The 20,631-nt window shown below is 37.2% G+C and overlaps 1 protein-coding gene across 4 annotated transcripts in view; it reads right to left on the reverse strand.

Annotated features, from left to right (window-relative positions):
- Window positions 1-1,367: 1,367 nt before the first annotated feature.
- DNAJC5B (DnaJ heat shock protein family (Hsp40) member C5 beta) overlaps window positions 1,368-20,631 on the reverse strand; it is a 104,126-nt gene continuing 84,862 nt past the window's right edge. For 3 of the 4 annotated variants that reach the window (XM_047728282.1, XM_047728281.1, XM_047728283.1), the window contains exon 6: window positions 1,368-2,863. In XM_047728282.1, coding sequence (XP_047584238.1) covers window positions 2,769-2,863 — 95 coding nt within the window. In that variant the 3' untranslated portion in view covers window positions 1,368-2,768. Of the gene's footprint in view, window positions 2,864-16,054; window positions 16,136-20,631 lie in introns of those variants that run through there. The other variant, XM_047728284.1, reaches the window with a different exon arrangement.

Here is a 20,631-nt window from a genome sequence, read left to right on the forward strand (position 1 = left end):
GCCCAGTGCAGGGCTCGATCCCAGGACTCTGAGATCTGAGCTACTCAGGCCGCCTCTAGAGTCCCATCTCTCTCATAGCCAGGAAATAGTCTCCATTTTTGAGAGCTATGTGATTAGATTGTGCCCACTCGGACAATTCAGGATAATCTCCCTATCTCAGAATCCTTAACAATGACTTCTTCTGCAAAGTGCCTTTTTCCATAAAAGGTGATATAGTCACTAGTTCTGGGAATTAGGATAAGTACATCTTGGAGGGGGCATCATTGTGCCAGCTACAAAGATTATGTAGCCCTAAGTGGAACCCTCTGTGTAGATAAAAAAATCAAGCAGTGCACTACCAGGTGAGTGTATTTCCAGGCTAGGAAACATCAAATGTGATTTAACATTCATACCATTTAAAATGTAGAACTAGAATGTCATTTATTCTCAAAGAATTAAGACATCTGTACTTTGGTAAAGAAAAATGCATACTTTAAAAAATTATGTTCTTATGTAAAACAACAAAAAATAAATGGAGGAACTTCGAAAACTTACACAAATTTTTTTACCTGATAACCTGAAGTCCAGGACTAGGTGGTAAGCCATTGAAGTGCTTGTTCATAATGAGCATGTTTCTTCTTGGTGCTTCTCTGCTAAGATGCTTATGGATTCAGAATAACCAGTGACTCTGGGTGACAGCTTCTGATGACCCCCACATGATACTAAGTGGCCTCTCCTCAGATGAAGGGTTGATCCTCATTTCTATGTAGCTAAGGGGCATTCTGTAGATGCGTTTCCTCATTCATACACATTCATGTCCTTAACATTTACCACACATCACTGTAACCAGTAATTAGCCCTTTGTGGGGAACATTAACAAGAACCCCTTTATGAATTTAATTCCACCATCTGATTCTGATTCTGATTCATGCCCTGTTCTCATCTTTCTACGCTTGTACCAGTGCTCTGGACAAGCTGGGAGTAGAAGTAAAAAATTCCATGTAAGAATAATGATGTCTGGGAGAGAAAAAGGACCTTTGTGATTTACAGGTTGCAATTCAAAAATAGGCCTGACCTTTTTGCTTAAAAAGACTCCAGGAAGGAAATGTAGTGGCTCAAATGACCACAGACAGGGCTATTTATCCCATGTTCCCTTCAGATGGAAAGTAGCACTTGTTTGTTTAATACAGAGTTCCAAGCTCTTGCCGGTCACTGTTAGTACTACGAATCTGGGTAAGAGTTTATCTGCATAAGTCACATTATATTTGTGTGTAAACATATACAAATTCATGTAAAACCACCTATTTGTCAAACACTTGACTTTGTAGAGTGCTTTTACCTCAGACATTTCATCCTGTCTCACAGCAACTTGGAAGTGGTCAAAGCAAGTAACGGAGTCATAGAGCCAGCCATTAGCCATATAATTCTCATCTCACTTGGTCACAGGGCTAGGTAGTGAGAGTTTAGATTAGAACTGGGTTTCCTAACTTTCCAGCCAGGGGTTTTTGTACTTGATTGTCGATTAAAAAAAATTCCAGTAACTCAAGAGTTAAAGTAGAGTTTTAATGACTTCAGAATTGTCAAAGCTGTAACACCAGTTTTCACTTACAATGTATATTTTAGGCTCATTTGACTGTAATTTGCTGGTGGTGGTAGGAAAAAGAAACAAAAAAGAAAATGGCATTTCATGCAATATTATATAAAAACATGACAAGATCTTGAAAGCTGCAATATTATATAAAGGACTGAGAAAAAACAAACACTTTCTATACTATTTTAAAACATGGTTTTAGGACATGACTTTGACCACATAATGAATCTAAGGATCAAAGAGTAAATGCAGACATGACCTTTGAGCTTCATTGTTCAACATGCACAGAACTGAGCATTTTCTGGTCAATGTAATTATTCTCACCAAAAATGGTGTAAATGAAATGGCTTTAAATCTAAAGTTAGGCTGTAGAGTTTAGAATTCTACTTTTTACCCTACATGTTTCTTTTCCTGACTCTGCTTAATCTAGGTCAGTTGTACAATAATTGTTTTTACTTAAAAATGGTCAACATATTTTGGGCAGCTGTTTTGGGCTCAGTATGATTTCCTGGGTCATTTATAACATTTGACCAGGTTGAAATTTTGTTTTTGTTTTTTATGCCATTCTAAAAATATACAAAACCTGTTTCTTCCTGGTTTTACTCATCAGTTTTCAGTAAATGACAACTTTTAATCTTTCAAAGATATACTTTAAAATTAAGTGATTTGTCTTTTTTACCTAATAATTTCTTCCTACCTCTTGAAATATTTCTGTAGCCATATTAGATATCGACAGGGGAAAATCTCCACACACACACACAAAATTCCTTTTAAGTTTCCATGTATATTTTGCTGATATTTGTGGCAGATAGGAATATTGCATTCAGTTAAATAGATGAATCGTGGCTTCTGTTTGGAATGCTACTTTAGTCTGTAAGGAATTAGATCTGGGTCACAGAAAGGGCTGGCTCAGATGGCCTGTCCAGTGCCACCATCTTACCTCATGCAAGGAGCATAAAACAATTCTTCAGGCTTTTATTCATCAAAATGGAATGTGTTTCATTAGGAATTCTACTCAAGGAGTGAGACTGCATACTGAGAAAACTATGTAGCAGTCATCTTTTCCTAACCTAAAAAATAAAATACGAATGTGGAAAAGTTCACAGCATTTCATGTCCCCTACCCTGCTCCACCCATGACCACCTGGAGACATGGCTGAACCAAGAGGGGGTACTGTGGACCCTCAATGGTCTCAATATTAAGAGTCTGTGCAATAACTTCGAGGTCCTTCTCTGATTAGCTGTGTTTTCTCATTTGCATTTGTAGGCTGGAGAACAACTGGAATGTCCACATCTAAAAATAAACAAAGCAAAGCGATAAACACCCTCTGATCATATTACATTTCCCTTAATGGGGCAAGTGGTGGATATTTTTGTTGAAATGATGATTGGCAAACTAATTCATTTCATAAGCTATTGAGGATGCCTACCTTTTAAAGAGCTTCAAAAGGGAGAAGTCACTGTCTTTACTCTTAAGTTCTGTCAGTTATAGAATTATAAAATTAAAGCACTAAACCCTGCTTTCAACTTGAGGCAATTGCTGAACCAGGTGAACTGGAGCTTTAGTTTTCACCATCTTGTAGGGATAAGGACAGGTGCACCACGTAGGTCATATAGACCCCAGTACATATCTGTATGAAAAATGCCCCCTAAAGATGTTCAGTGTACAATTACATATGTGGTCCTGTTTGGGACAGAGGTCAAAGCTCAGAGCTTGCTTAGATGACAGTCTAATAGGTAGCTTCCCACATAAAGCTGGTATCCAAAATGGCATGCACTCTCTAAATCACCATACCCCTAAATCTACAAGGAAATTTGTTAGTCTTGAGCTTTTTGCTCAAGTGAAAGAGAAAAGAGCTCCCCTATAAATATTTAATGGCAAGACAATGAGCACACATATTGGCAGAACAAATTTAAATATCTATATGTACTAAGAAACCTCAGCTGATAATTTTAAATGGTCCAATATAAGATGTGCTCCCAAGTACCTACCAGAAAAGAATGGCCCCATCTTCAACCCAGACCTCAGAGAATCACTGAAGTATTGCTAACACACATGAACTCAAGATAAAAATGAATAGAGAGAAAGGGGAGATAGAGATAGAAAGAATTAGAGAAATAGAAACCCTCAAAAAAAACAAGAAAATTATAAGAAACATGAATTGAGTAAAAAATCAGAGAAAGAGAGATTTAAATATTGAGAAGGAAAGAGTAAAAGATTACACACAAAAACAATGTACATTAAGAGCTAGTAGAAACAATGGAAGGCCATATGAGACCCAAAAGGACTTCAAATCCTGCACTTTTAAGACACAGAATTTTTTTAAAAAATTAGATGAATTTCAGTGATCAAGTGGATTTTGAAACTAATGCAAAAGAACTTGAGTTCAAAATATCTGAAAATTTTAAACCTGATGAATGGGTTTAACAGCTAAAGAGAGAATTAATGAAGGAGAGGACAGATCTGAGATTAATCAGAATGTCACACAGAGAAACATAAAAATAAAATATGAGAGAGGTTGACATGAAGAATAGAATGATATAGTCTAACATATCTGATAAAACTTCCATAAAGAAAGTAAAAGAAAAGATTAGAGGCAATATTTAAGGATTTAGTGGCTGAGAATTTTCTAGAAAGGCAACAATCCACAGATTCAAGAATCAGGGTAAATTAAAGAAGAACTCATATTTATTTACTTATTTATTTTAAAGATTTTATTTATTTATTTGACAGAGATCACAAGTAGGCAGAGAGGCAGGCAGAGAGAGGAAGGGAAGCAGGCTTCCTGCTGATCAGAGAGCCCGATGTGGGGCTTGATCCCAGGACTCTGGGATCATGACCTGAGCCGAAGGCAGAAGCTTTAACCCACTGAGCCACCCAGTCACCCCAAGAACTCATATTTAAAACATCTTAGTGACTTTGAAAAACACTAAAGACAATTTTTTTTTTTTTTTTGAGAGAGAGAGTGGGTGGGAGGAGCAGAGAGAGAGAATCTTAAGCAGGCTCCATGTCCAGCACAGAGCCTTATGTGGAGCTCAGTGTGGGGCTCCACAGGGGGCTCTATCTTACAACCCTGAGATCATGACCTGAGCCTAAATCCATGAGCCAAAATCAAGAGTTGGGTGCTTAACTGACACCCCTCAAAGACAATGGTTTTAACAGCAATCTTACTTTTCAATAGCAAATATGGAAGCCCAAAAACTATGGAATTATAATTTTAATATGCTAAAAGAAGATATCAACTTAAATTTGTTTATAAACTATCTTATTGTTACTTTTTTAAAAACCATAATATAAAGGCATTTTCAGACAATAGAAATGGAAATTGTGTCACCAACGGACTCAATTTAAAAGATGCGATTCAGGCACAAAGAAAGTGTTAGTAGATGGAAAATCTGTGTTGTAAAAGGAATGATTAGTAAAGAAATGTTGGATATATGAATAAAAATAAGTGATTGTTGACTATGTACAGCAATAATAATTAAAATTAAGATAAAACTAGAATACAAGAACAGTATATAAGTCAAAAAGGAAGTGATCAGAGTTAAAATGTTACAAATTTCTTGTATTGTTCAGGAGGGGGTGAAGATAAGAATTAATTTTGAACTTTGATAACAAGTATGCTTAATGAATGTTTAGGATAACCCTAAAAGAACAGGGCAGAGAAAATAATTTCCAAACTAGAGGAGGGAAAGAAATGAAATATGAAAGAAATATTCTATTGTTATAAAAGAAAAAAGAAAAAACAAAAAACAAAAAACAAAAAAATGTCAATTTAAAGTGATAATTAAATAATAAATAACTAATATAACTAACTATAAGTATCTAGCCCTAGTTACTCAGGTAGTCAGTAATAGAGCTGGTATTCAAACCTAAGCAGTATTTCTTAGAGTCTGTTCTCTTAAAAACTTTGCTATACTAGCTCTCATAAAAGAGTAAGTTAGCAGGGAAAAAAAAGTGTCATTAATTATAATAAATACAAATGGACTTAATACCTTATTTAAAAGAAAATGTTCTCAAACTGAATAAATCCCACCCCCACCATATGTTGTTTATAAAATACACAACAAAAAAAAGGGCAAAAAAAAAAGTTGAAAGTAAAAAGATGTAAACATCTTTATCATACAAACACTACTAAAAAGAAAGCTAATCTAACTATATTTTAACAGACAAAAGACAAAACATTGATAGAGCTAAAGAGTAATATAAAATATAATATTCAATTCACCAAATAACTATTAAAGTTCTAGGTTTATATACACTAATATAACCTCAAAATACATGAACCAAAATTGACAGAACCTTATAGAAAAATCGAGAAATTCATCATCACAGTGGAAGATTTGAATACTTCTTTCAGTAACTGATGAAACAAACAAATACTTAAGAATATAAAACATTTGGGGAGGAGTCAAGATGGCGGAGAAGTAGCAGGCTGAGACTACTTCGGGTAGCGGGAGATCAGCTAAATAGCTTATCTAAAGATTGCAAACACCTACAAATCCAATGGGAGATCGAAGAGAAGAACAGCAACTCTAGAAACAGAAAATCAACCACTTTCTGCAAGGTAGGACTGGCGGAGAAGTGACTCCAAAGCGACAGGAAGATAGACCGCGGGGGGAGGGGCCGGCTCCCGGCGAGCGGCGGAGCAACGGAGCAAAATCATGACTTTTAAAAGTCTGTTCCGCTGAGGAACATCGCTCCAGAGGCTTAACTGGGGTGAAGCCCAGGCGGGGTAAGCGCGGCCTCAGGTCCCGCAGGGTCGCAGAAGGATCGGGGGTGTCTGAGTGTCGCAGAGCTTACCGGTATTAGAACGGGGAAGCCGGCTACAGAGACAGAGCCGAGGAGTGACTCTCAGCTCGGGGTTGCCTTGAACCGGTCGCAGGCTCGGTCAGCTCGGAGTGCGGCCGGAGGCCAGGGTGACGGGAGTCACTGGGCGCTGTTCTCTGAGGGCGCACTGAGGAGTGGGGCCCCGGGCTCTCGGCTCCTCTGGGCCGGAGACCAGGAGGCCGCCATCTTCATTCCTGTCCTCCGGAACTCTACGGAAAGCGCTCAGGGAACAAAAGCTCCCGAAAGCAAACCTGAGCGGATTACCCAGCCCAGCCCCGGGTAAGGGCGGTGCAACTCCGCCTGGGGCAAAGACGCTTGAGAATCACTACAACAGGCCCCTCCCCCAGAAGATCAACGGGAAACCCAGCCAGGATCAAGTTCCCCTACCGAGGAGTGCAGTTTCAATATCAAGGAGAGCGGCGGAATTCCAGAGGAGAAGAAAGCTAAGCACGGAACTCATGGCTTTCTCCCCATGATTTTTTAGCCTTGCAGTTAATTTTTTTTTTCTTTTTCAATTTTTTTTTTCTTTTTCTCTTCTTCTGCTAAATTTTTTTTAACTTTTACCGTTTTCTTTTTTAACGTTTTTTAAATAGTTTATCTAATATATATATATATATTTTCCTCTTTTTATATTTTTTTTTTTCTTTCTGAACCCCTTTTTATCCCCTTTCTCCCCCCTCACAATTCAGGATCTCTTCTGATTTGGCTAAAGCATATTTTCCTGGGGTTGTTGCCACCCTTTTAGTATTTTACTTGCTCCTTCATAAACTCTTATCTGGACAAAATGACAAGGCGGAAAAATTCACAACAAAAAAAAGAACAAGAGGCAGTACCAAAGGCTAGGGACCTAATCAATACAGACATTGGTAATATGTCAGATATAGAGTTCAGAATGACGATTCTCAAGGTTCCAGCCGGGCTTGAAAAAGGCATGGAAGATATTAAAGCAACCCTCTCGGGAGATATAAAAGCCCTTTCTGGAGAAATAAAAGAACTAAAATCTAACCAAGTTGAAATCAAAAAAGCTATTAATGAGGTGCAATCAAAAATGGAGTCTCTCACTGCTAGGATAAATGAGGCAGAAGAAAGAATTAGCGATATAGAAGACCAAATGACAGAGAATTAAGAAGCTGAGCAAAAGAGGGACAAACAGCTACTGGACACGAGAGGAGAATTCGAGAGATAAGTGACACCATAAGACGAAACAACATTAGAATCATTGGGATTCCAGAAGAAGAGGAAACAGAGAGGGGAGCAGAAGGTGTATTGGAGAGAATTATTGGAGAGAATTTCCCCAATATGGCAAAAGGAACAAGCATCAAAATTCAGGAGGTTCAGAGAACCCCCCTCAAAATCAATAAGAATAGGTCCACACCCCATCACCTAATAGTAAAATTTACAAGTCTTAGTGACAAAGAAAAGATCCTGAAAGCAGCCCGGGAAAAGAAGTCTGTAACGTACAACGGTAAAAATATTAGATTGGCAGCAGACTTATCCACAGAGACCTGGCAGGCCAGAAAGAGCTGGCATGATATATTCAGAGTACTAAATGAGAAAAACATGCAGCCAAGAATACTATATCCAGCTAGGCTATCATTGAAAATAGAAGGAGAGATTAAAAGCTTCCAGGACAAACAAAAACTGAAAGAATTTGCAAACACCAGACCAGCTCTACAGGAAATATTGAAAGGGGTCCTCTAAGCAAAGAGAGACCCTAAAAGTAGTAGATCAGAAAGAAACAGAGACAATATACAATAACAGTCACCTTACAGGCAGTACAATGGCACTAAATTCATATCTCTCAATACTTACCCTGAATGTTAATGGGCTAAATGCCCCAATCAAAAGACACAGGGTATCAGAATGGATAAAAAAACAAAAACCATCTATATGTTGCCTACAAGAAACTCATCTTAAACCCGAAGACACCTCCAGGTTTAAAGTGAGGGGGTGGAAAAGAATTTACCATGCTAATGGACATCAGAAGAAAGCGCGAGTGGCAATCCTTATATCAGATCAATTAGATTTTAAGCCAAAGACTATAATAAGAGATGAGGAAGGACACTATATCATACTCAAAGGAACTGTCCAACAAGAAGATCTAACAATTTTAAATATCTATGCCCCTAACGTGGGAGCAGCCAACTATATAAACCAATTAATAACAAAATCAAAGAAACACATCGACAAGAATACAACTAATAGTAGGGGATTTTAACACTCCCCTCACTGAAATGGACAGATCATCCAAGCAAAAGATCAACAAGGAAATCAAGGCCTTAAATGACACACTGGACCAGATGGACATCACAGATATATTCAGAACATTTCATCCCAAAGCAACAGAATACACATTCTTCTCGAGTGCACATGGAACATTCTCCAGAATAGATCACATTCTTGGTCCTAAATCAAGCCTCAACCGGTATCAAAAGATTGGGATCATTCCCTGCATATTTTCAGACCACAATGCTCTAAAGCTAGAACTCAATAACAAGAGGAAATTTGGAAAGAACCCAAATACATGGAGACTAAACAGCATCCTTCTAAAGAATGAATGGGTCAACCAGGAAATTAAAGAAGAATTGAAAAAATTTATGGAAACAAATGATAATGAAAACACAACGGTTCAGAATCTGTGGGACACAACAAAGGCAGTCCTGAGAGGAAAATATATAGCAGTACAAGCCTTTCTCAAGAAACAAGAAAGGTCTCAGGTACACAACCTAACCCTACACCTAAAGGAGCTGGAGAAAGAACAAGAAAGAAACCCTAAACCCAGCAGCAGAAGAGAAATCATAAAGATCAGAGCAGAAATCAATGAAATAGAAACCAAAAAAACAATAGAACAAATCAACGAAACTAGGAGCTGGTTCTTTGAAAGAATTAATAAGACTGATAAACCCCTGGCCAGACTTATCAAAAAGAAAAGAGAAAGGACCCAAATAAATAAAATCATGAATGAAAGAGGAGAGATCACAACGAACACCAAAGAAATACAGACAATTATAAGAACATACTATGAGCAACTCTACGCCAACAAATTTGACAATCTGGAAGAAATGGATGCATTCCTAGAGACATATAAACTACCACAACTGAACCAGGAAGAAATGGAAAGCCTGAACAGACTCATAACCAGTAAGGAGATTGAAACAGTCATCAAAAATCTCCAAACAAACAAAAGCCCAGGGCCAGACGGCTTCCCGGGGGAATTCTACCAAACATTTAAAGAAGAACTAATTCCTATTCTCCTGAAACTGTTCCAAAAAATAGAAATAGAAGGAAAACTTCCAAACTCATTTTATGAGGCCAGCATCACCTTGATCCCAAAACCAGACAAGGATCCCAACAAAAAAGAGAACTACAGACCAATATCCTTGATGAACACAGATGCAAAAATTCTCGCCAAAATACTAGCCAATAGGATTCAACAGCACATTAAAAGGATTATTCACCACGACCAAGTGGGATTTATTCCAGGGCTGCAAGGCTGGTTCAACATCCGCAAATCAATCAATGTGATACAACACATTAATAAAAGAAAGAACAAGAACCATATGATACTCTCCATAGATGCTGAAAAAGCATTTGACAAAGTACAGCATCCCTTCCTGATCAAAACTCTTCAAAGTGTAGAGATAGACGGTACATACCTCAATATTATCAAAGCCATCTATGAAAAACCCACCGCAAATATCATTCTCAATGGAGAAAAACTGAAAGCTTTTCCGCTAAGGTCAGGAACATGGCAGGGATGTCCGTTATCACCACTGCTATTCAACATAGTACTAGAAGTCCTAGCCTCAGCAATCAGACAACAAAAGGAAATTAAAGGCATCCAAATCGGCAAAGAAGAAGTCAAACTATCACTCTTTGCAGATGATATGTTACTATATGTGGAAAACCCAAAAGACTCCACTGCAAAACTGCTAGAACTTGTACAGGAATTCAGTAAAGTGTCAGGATATAAAATCAATGCACAGAAATCAGTTGCATTTCTCTACACCAACAACAAGACAGAAGAAAGAGAAATTAAGGAGTCAATCCCATTTACAATTGCACCCAAAACTATAAGATACCTAGAAATAAACCTAACCAAAGAGACTAAGAATCTATACTCAGAAAACTATAAAGTACTCATGAAAGAAATTGAGGAAGACCCAAAGAAATGGAAAAATGTTCCATGCTCCTGGATTGGAAGAATAAATATTGTGAAAATGTCTATGCTACCTAAAGCAATCTACACATTTAATGCAATTCCTATCAAAGTACCATCCATTTTCTTCAAAGATATGGAACAAATAATCCTAAAATTTATATGGAACCAGAAAAGACCTCGAATAGCCAAAGCAATATTGAAAAAGAAAGCCAAAGTTGGTGGCATCACAATTCCGGACTTCAAGCTCTATTACAAAGCTGTCATCATCAAGACAGCATGGTACTGGCACAAAAACAGACACATAGATCAATGGAACAGAATAGAGAGCCCAGAAATGGACCCTCAACTCTATGGTCAACTCATCTTCGACAAAGCAGGAAAGAATGTCCAATGGAAAAAAGACAGCCTCTTCAATAAATGGTGTTGGGAAAATTGGACAGCCACATGCAGAAAAATGAAATTGGATCATTTCCTTACACCACACACGAAAATAGACTCAAAATGGATGAAGGATCTCAATGTGAGAAAAGAATCCATCAAAATCCTCGAGGAGAACACAGGCAGCAACCTCTTTGACCTCAGCCTCAGCAACATCTTCCTAGGAACATCACCAAAGGCAAGGGAAGCAAGGGCAAAAATGAACTATTGGGATTTTATCAAGATCAAAAGCTTTTGCACAGCAAAGGAAACAGTTAACAAAACCAAAAGACAACTGACAGAATGGGAGAAGATATTTGCAAATGACATATCCGATAAAGGGCTAGTGTCCAAAATCTATAAAGAACTTAGCAAACTCAACACCCAAAGAACAAATAATCCAATCAAGAAATGGGCAGAGGACATGAACAGACATTTCTGCAAAGAAGACATCCAGATGGTCAACAGACACATGAAAAAGTGTTCCATATCACTCGGCATCAGGGAAATACAAATCAAAACCACCATGAGATATCACCTCACACCAGTCAGAATGGCTAAAATTAACAAGTCAGGAAATGACAGATGCTGGCGAGGATGCGGAGAAAGGGGAACCCTCCTACACTGTTGGTGGGAATGCAAGCTGGTGCAACCACTCTGGAAAACAGCATGGAGGTTCCTCAAAAGGTTGAAAATAGAACTACCCTATGACCCTGCAATTGCACTGCTGGGTATTTACCCTAAAGATACAAACGTAGTGATCCGAAGGGGCACGTGCACCCGAATGTTTATAGCAGCAATGTCTACAATAGCCAAACTATGGAAAGAACCTAGATGTCCATCTACAGACGAATGGATAAAGAAGAGGTGGTATATATACACAATGGAATACTATGCAGCCATCAAAAGAAATGAAATCTTGCCATTTGCGACGACGTGGATGGAACTAGAGGGTATCATGCTTAGCGAAATAAGTCAATCGGAGAAAGACAACTATCATATGATCTCCCTGATATGAGGGAGAGGAGATGCAACATGGGGGGTTGAGGGGGTAGGAGAAGAGTAAATGAAACAAGATGGGATTGGGAGGGAGACAAACCATAAGTGACTCTTAATCTCACAAAACAAACTGAGGGTTGATGGGGGGAGGGGGTTGGAAGAGGGGGGTGGGGTTATGGATATTGGGGAGGGTATGTGCTATGGTGAGTGCTGTGAAGTGTGTAAACCTGCCGATTCGCAGACCTGTACCCCTGGGGAAAAAAATATATGTTTATAAAGCTGTAAAAAAAAAAAAGAAAAAGAAAAAAGAAAGGATGAATATCCAAGTTTTGTAGCAACATGGACGGGACTGGAAGAGATTATGCTGAGTGAAATAAGTCAAGCAGAGAGAGTCAATTATCATATGGTTTCACTTATTTGTGGAGCATAACAAATAGCATGGAGGACAAGGGGAGATGGAGAAGAGAAGGGAGTTGAGGGAAATTGGAAGGGGAGGTGAACCATGAGAGACTATGGACTCTGAAAAACGATCTGAGAATTTTGAAGGGGTGGGGGGTGGAAGGTTGGGGGCACCAGGTGGTGGGTATTGTAGAGGGCACGGATTGCATGCAGCACTGGGTGTGGTGCAAAAATAATGAATACTGTTATGCTGAAAAAATAAAAAATTAAAAATTAAAAAAAAAAGAATATAAAACATTTGAAAATGATAATGTTGTGAACTAAATTGTGTCAAATGCTCTGCCTCCCCACTCCAGTTCATATGTTGAAGTTCTAACCCCCAGTACCTCTAATGTGAATCATATTTGGAGAGATGGTCTTTAAAGAGGTAATTAATTTAAAAAGAGATTCAGGGTAGGCATTCATTCAATATAACTGATGTCATTATAAGATGAGGATATTAAGACACAGATACATGGAGGGAAGACTATGTGAAGACATGAGGAGAAAATGGCCATCTAATACCAAGGAGAGTGGCCTCAGAGGGAGTCAACCCTGTTGACACCTTACTTTTTTTTTTTAAGATTTTATTTATTTGACAGATCACAAGTAGGCAGAGAGGTAGGCAGAGAGAGAGAGGGGGAAGCAGGCTCCTCACCAAGCAGAGAGCCCAATGTGGCCGAGCCAAAGGCAGAGGCTTAATTGACTGAGCCACCCAGGCACCCTGCCCCTGTGACACCTTAAAGTTTGACTTCTAACCTTGAGAATTATGAGAAAATAAATTTCTGTTGTTCAAGCCACCCTCTCTGTGGTACTTTGTAAACAGCAGCCCTAGCGAACTAGTACATATAAAAATTGGGTTTATTTAATAGTCATAAATGGAACAGTGAACCTTAAAAAATTCAGAATGTATTATTTTGGAGCCATGTGGAACATTTATAAAAATTAAGTTCTAAGGTGTAAAGCAAGCCTCAAGATATTTTCAAATATTGCATCATGTTTCCCAAATTTCTGATCACAGTGCAGTTAAATTAGATACAAACAACAATAAAGAACCTGAAAAATCCCCCATATGTTTACAAGTTAAGACACACATAGGCCTGGGGCACATGGGTGGCTCAGGGGGTTAAAGCCTCTGCCTTCAGCTAGGGTCCTGGGATTGAGCCCTGCCTTGGGCTCTCTGCTCAGCGGGGAGCCTGCTTTCTCTCCTCTCTCCCTGCCTGCCTCTCTGCTTAACTATGATCTCTGTCAAATAAATAAATAAAATCTTAAAAAAAAAAAAGACACATATAGGCCCAATGTATAGATCAAGGAAAAAATTATAATGGAAATTAGAAAATATTTAGAACTCATATTTTAAGAAGAATATAAAAACACATGTGACACTAAAATGGTACTTATAGGAAAAATTACAACTGTAAATGTTTACTATCCTAAAAGGAGTTTTGGAAATTAAGTAGTATAAAAATTAACAAGTTAGAAAATTAACAATAAATTAAGAGAAATAATAAAGAATAAAAATTTAAAAAAATATATATAAGAGAACCAAACCCAAAAGTTATTTGGGAAAACCAGTTAAATTTTCAAAAATCTGGTAGAATGGCTAAAAAACAAAAAGCAGAAATAAGCAATATAAGGGATGAAAAATGGGATAGTAATACAGATCCTACAGATGCACGAAAGGTTATAAGAAATTTTGAAGAACTAATGTTTTAAGTAAAGATAGCAAATCTGAAAGGCCTATAACATTAAATACATTGAATCAGTAATCTAAAATTTGTACAATGGCACATTAGCCCAGAAAGTCCTACAAAATCCTGTAGAAAGAAAGAAATCCAGTAATATACAAACTCTTTAAGAAAAGTTTAAAAAGAAGGAATAGGTTCTAATAAGGCATAATCTTGGTATAGAACTCTATAAAGAAAGTTTGAGAAAGGAAAATTGTAGAGCAGTCTCAATCATTAACATAGATACAAACATCTAAAACAAGACATCAGCAAACCCATTTCATTAAAAAAATAAAATAGTTAAAACATTATGACTGCATTGGGTTTATCTCAAGAGTATAAGACTTAACATTGGGAAAATAATTTATATAATTCTTCATATTAACAGATTAAGGGAGAAAAATCATGATCGTCTTAATTGATGAAGAAAAAATGTCTAAAAATATGAAGTGCTCAATTTATGTTTGCTGTGGAAAAGCTAGCTGGATAAGCCTGTCTAGTAAATTTGCTCACTGAACCTTGGTAGCCAAAAATTGAAGAAACCCCTCCACTTTGAGCCGCTTTTGGGGTCACATTCTGAGCAGACTCACTCGTCCTGATCCCCTGGCCCAGAGCCTTGATGATGCTTACTGGTTGGTAAACAAAAGGAAGGTGAATTTAATCTCTTTCTTGTGCCCTTTTCCTGGGCAGCAATATGTGATGGATGCTGAAGAGGAAATGTAATAAATGTCTCAATATCTTGGCTGAGAGCAAGAGTCTAATTACAAGCCATATGGCCTTTTCAACTCAGTGGCTGTGAATTTATTTGGGTTTTATCCAGGTGAGTATCAAGAACAGTTAAGTAATCAATAAATTTTTTTTCTATCACTGTATTTCATATTTTTAGATCCAAGGTCAACACTATAAATTATTCTCTTTAGGTGTCTTATTCCATCTCCTTCAAAAAAAAAAAATGGGGAAATCATGATTGCCCCAAATCTTTAGGATTTAAATGGAAGTTTTCTGTCCATTGCCTTCAGTTTGGGGGAAAAAACAAACAAACCAACACCTGAATTTAGCTATTGTATTCTTGGTTTGTTTTCGCCAGCGTGTTTAGAAATAACTGGTTCTCATTTATGCTTTTGCTACTGTATCTTGTTACACTGTCTGTCTGTCTGTCTGTCTCTCACACACACAGAGACACAGAGTCCCAGGAAACAGGGTACCTCAAGATGGTCTACAAAGTTCTCTTGGCTAGGGAAATCACCTGGTGTCCATAATCTTTAGCTTTCAAGTTTCAAATTTTCCAAGATAAAAAAAGAGGGTGATGATCTCCCCCTAGACACTTTTTTTCTATTTAATCCTTATTGACTCATAAGAATAATAGCATTTCCCTGTGTTCCTAGGATCCCACTGGGGGTATATCTTTATTTTGAGAAAGAGATGGATAGCCAGTTACAAGTCCCATAGTTTCCAGTGAACATTGAAGATGCCACTGAAATTCCCCCCCATTTATTTCCTAAGGGTAGAAGCTGGATTATACCTTTCACATAGTTGAAAGAGAAACCATAATTAAAGTCGACCTTTCCTTTCTACTACCAAATCCTATAACACTATTCTCAAACAGAAACTGGTACTATTTTACAGCATCAAAAGGTATCTTGGACTTTAACCAGTGTTGAGGAGTTGGCATATTTGAAATATGCACTTAATTAAAAAAAATCTAAGAAAAATTGTAGACTTTAGATATAAAACTAGAATTATTACATATCTCAAGGTAGGTGAAAAACATTTCTAATGTTTTTTTAATAAATCAGTTTAAAAAGTTTGATATTTTAAATTTGGATTTTCATAAATTTAGAGGCATGTACAATGTTCTATAATGTGTCCTTAAAAGTGAAGTTTGAGCAAATCAGAAATACTTTCCTCTAGTTAGCTCCTGTTCCTTCTTCTTCTTTGTTAGTATAGTTAGACATAAGGAGGCCATAAGGACAAAGCAGCTCTAACTTTATTCTGGAGAGAGGATAATCTCATATTAGTTTTATTATGCTTTTTTATCTTGGCACTTCTGGAAATTAAATTCAGAATAATGTAAGAAATGTTAACCATACTTTTTCAAAAATTAATACTCACATATGAAAAATAAATTTTCAGACATAATCTTAATATGCAGGCCAAATGTCTAAACACAGTATAATCTGTAGCATAGCATTTAGATTGATAATGTAAAACCCATGCTCCACCTACTTCTCCCCACCCCACCTTATCATCTCCGTTAGCTTCAGTCTTCCCTAAAAACAGGTATTATGCTGTGGAGGCATTTTATTCTATTCCTTACCAGTGAGTATCAAACTTGAAATAAGTATCTGTAGTCCATACAGGGAATTATTTCAGCAGTACTGGCTAAATTACTACAAAACCCAATGAAAAATGAAAATGTGGCATACCCAATTCAAAAGCTAAGAATTTGAAGATGGTGACAGCAGAACAATAAACCCAATGTTGGAAATCCTAGTCAGTGCAATAAAGCAAGAAAAAGAAATAAAAGGCATGCTGACTGGAATGGAAGAAATAAGACCATTCCTATTTGCAGATGACATAATTGTCATTATAGAAAACCCCAAAGAATTCACACACAAAAATACAAATTAATAAGTGAACTTAACAATAACAAAAGATACAAAGTCAATACATGAAAATGATTGTAAATATTTGTGATGAACAATTGGAAACCCAAATTAAAACTAATGCCATTTCTAATAGTCCTCCCCAAAATGAAATACTTAGGTACCCATTTAACAAAACATATACCATCTCTGTATGCTGAAAACTATACTACACTCATAAAAGAAATCAAATGAGACCTATAAGTATAGACACATATTGAGTTGGGATTGGAAGATTCAACATAGTAATAAAGATTTCAATTTTTTTCCAAATTAATACACAAATTTAATGCAATTCTAATTTTAAAAATTGGTATTTTTCTGTGGATTTAGACAAACTCATACCAAAATTTATATGGAAAGACAAACTAGAATTGCCAAAACAGTTTTGAAAAAGAATGAGTTTGGAGGAATCACATTAGCTGATTTTAAGACTTACTTTAAAGTTGCAGAAAGCAAGATGGTGTGTTATTGGTGAAGGGATACACACATAGCTCAAAGGAACAGAATAGAGTCCATAAATAAACCATATAAATATGGCCAATTGATTTTTGACAGGGGCAAAACAATTCAATGGAGAAAGGATAATCTTTTCAACAGATGGTATTAGAACAATTAAGCTTCATGTGCAAGAAAAAAAGTTGACCTAAGTCTCACACCATAAACAAAAATCAACTCAAAATAGGTCATAGATCAAAATATTAGACATGAAACTGTAACACTTTTAGAAAACATTGGAGAAAAATCTTCATGACTTAGGGTTAGGCTAAGAAGTTCTTAGACATGACATTAAAAGCATAATCCACTTAAAAATTTGATAGCTTGTTCATCAAAATTTTTGCTCTGCAAAGAAGCAAAAAATATATGTCGACATGATAACAGTTTTGTAAAACAATACCCCATAAATATTTACATAAAAATTTTTAAAAGTGTTGTTATCCTTGGGGAGCTGGTACCAGGATGTTGGTGTAAATTTGCTTTTGACTCTGTATTCTTCTGCAGTTATTGAATTTTTATGAATATCTCTTACTTTTATACAAGGTCCCAAACCTCCCCACCATTGGCAGCTTTCAAATGAGGCTAGGCAACAGTCTGCTAGAAAAGTTTTGGGGAGGTGAGGGTTAACTATTTGGATTTCTTCCAACTTGAAACTTCTAAGATTTTATGTTTAGATTCAATGTAAGATAATTAAGAATTCCCTAAGTGAGAAAATGTTTGCCATATTTTTTTAAATTTCAGAATCATTGGGGAAAAAAAAGTCTTAAAGCCCCTGGGCTCACCAATGCCTTATAATGGACTCAAATCTTGATGTGTGCTGCTTATCATTTGTGTTGAGTAGATTGATATCTGAATGACTAGTAACTGCTTTCAAGTATATTTTCTGTTTTCTTAAAATTCATTTTAGAGAGAGAGCATGCACAAGCAGGGCAGAGCAGAGGGAGGGAATCTTAAGCAGACTCACCACTGAGCCAACTTGGGGCTCAGTCTCAGGACCCTGAGATCATGACCTGAGCTGGAACCAAGAGCTGGGCGCTCAACTGACTGAACTACCCAGACACGCCACCTCAAGTGTATTTTCTTAAACAACTTTAAGTGGGTCCCCTTCTTTTGTAGAACTGAAGAGCCCACATTCCATTTATTGGATCACAGTCCAGAAATCTTCACATGGAATCTGCTTTTTCATTTTTCTAAGACCTAACTTACACTAATTTTACCTGTAAACTACATTAAGTCTCTGAATTCATGGAGTAAAAATCTGAAACTAGTGTACCTAGCTGCAAATAAGGCATAAATTTCCATAATGAAATGTTAGACTGAAGAGCAGTGGTGAATTTACAATAAGGTCAATGAAATCGAACCTCCAGGGACCTCTATTTGTGCAAATCTCTCTGAGGACCCTTGGGTCCTTAGAAATATAAGCAAATATAAGCAAAGTGCTTATATTTTTGTAGATTTGCAAAAGTAAGGTGTTTTAACCATAATCAGCCAAAACAGGGTCTTTTTGCACTTTGATTTTCCCTCCATCATACATTTCTTTTTGATGAGGGGCAACAAAGGGGGGATATTTTGGGGATGAGTTGAGAGTTGAGAGACAAGCTTCATTTGAGTTTAGTGGCATATGTTTTTGTGGTTTGCAGCAAATCTGTATATAGTTAGTTTTTGCTAGCCATACTAGCATAGGAATGGCTTGAGGAATACTCCTATAGCTCCCTATGCCAGTTCACTTGCTGAGGAGACATGAAAATCCATGGCAGAGGGGATATCACCCTGTATGATTGTGCCCAGGGGGCTCTGATATTGGAGGGGTGATGGAGGGGAAACAAAGTTGGAAATGTGCAGACTGAAAAAGTGGCCTGTGAAAAATTCTTCCCAATCTTACGCCTTATAGATGAAATAGACTAGTCTTCCCAAATTTAATAGCTTTCCCTAAAAATTTAGACATTATCACTAATGAGTTATAAAACCATGAGAGAAAACAAATTTTGATCAAACATGCTAGAGGAAAAACAGAATTTTCTATTCTTCCTATAGAAAATGATATTCCAAAATTATTGTTAAATGAAGAGGCAAAGAGTAGTGCATCCAGAAAACACAGGGAGGCAGTATTACAGAGGTGTGCCAGGCAGTTAAGTAAACTATTGCTATTTTTCTAGACTTTGTGATATTTATGGTATCTTCAGTTTTTAAGCTTTGCAATTTGTTGTGATTTCCTTTTCTCATTACAAATATTTGCTTTCAGACCTAATTTTGTATTTGTAACTTTGTGCTTTTTTTTTTTTTTTCTTAAGGAGCACTGCCCAAGTTGTGTTAAGTGTCTGGTGTTCTAAAACTTGGATCAACTCTGCGTAGAGCTTTTAAATGTTTGGGCATGGAATAAAGCTTTTCCTTTTGCTTAAGGATTCTTAGTAACACAGTCAAGTGAAATCACGCTTTACTTAGTCTAGAATATGACCTCTGCAATGGAATTGGTAACTCTGGGGTGTCAGAACTGAAAACAGTGAGAGGCACACAGATTTATCACCAGTCATCCTGTAGGAAGGAAACCTGGGTGGAATTTGGCACCGAGTATAAATTTCTGTTCCAGAAAAGAAAACTGAAAAGGAGGTCTGCTGAAATGACCTGGTGGAGCTTTCATCTAATTTAAAAGACGAGAGACTTTGAGGCCTTTCAGAGAAGTGTGAACCAGTGATTTGGGATATCTAGGTTCAGTTCGCCTAGTTTTGGTTTCTGCACTATGCAGGAAAAGTTAAGATAAGTTCGACACAGTCGATGATGATGACAGTACTTTCCTATCTCACCATCCCTTCCTATCCTCTATTAGTAACTGAATATTGTACTGGATTGATAGATGTTATGGGAGATCCTATAGACAACAGAGCCAGCTAATGTGGTCTTATAACAATTTATCTCCCTTGCAAAGGCAGATGGGATTAATGAACTGGAGTCATCAATCTTAAGCAAGGTTACTGGCCCTTCCATGGAGAAGTGCTTACAGAAATATATATATATATATATATATATATATTTCTGTTTAACCCATTTTTAAGTAGTACTGCTTCTTGCTCTTTTAGATACGTATGTCCTCATTAAAAGATTAATTGTCCTTTTATATCCCAAATTAGGCAAAATGCAATTATAATTATATTCACCATGGGCCCATAATTTGTTTCCAGGGGAAGTAATAAAAAATTATTAGGGGCGCCTGGGTGGCTCAGATGGTTGAGCCTCTGCCTTAGGCTCAGGTCATGATCCCGGGGTCCTGGGATCAAGTCACGCATTGGGCTCCCTGCTCGGTGAAGAGCCTGCTTCTCCCTCTCCCTCTGCTGCTCCCCCTGCTTGTGT

Source organism: Lutra lutra, chromosome 4, assembly GCF_902655055.1.
Source record: "Lutra lutra chromosome 4, mLutLut1.2, whole genome shotgun sequence".
Taxonomy (NCBI): domain Eukaryota; kingdom Metazoa; phylum Chordata; class Mammalia; order Carnivora; family Mustelidae; genus Lutra; species Lutra lutra.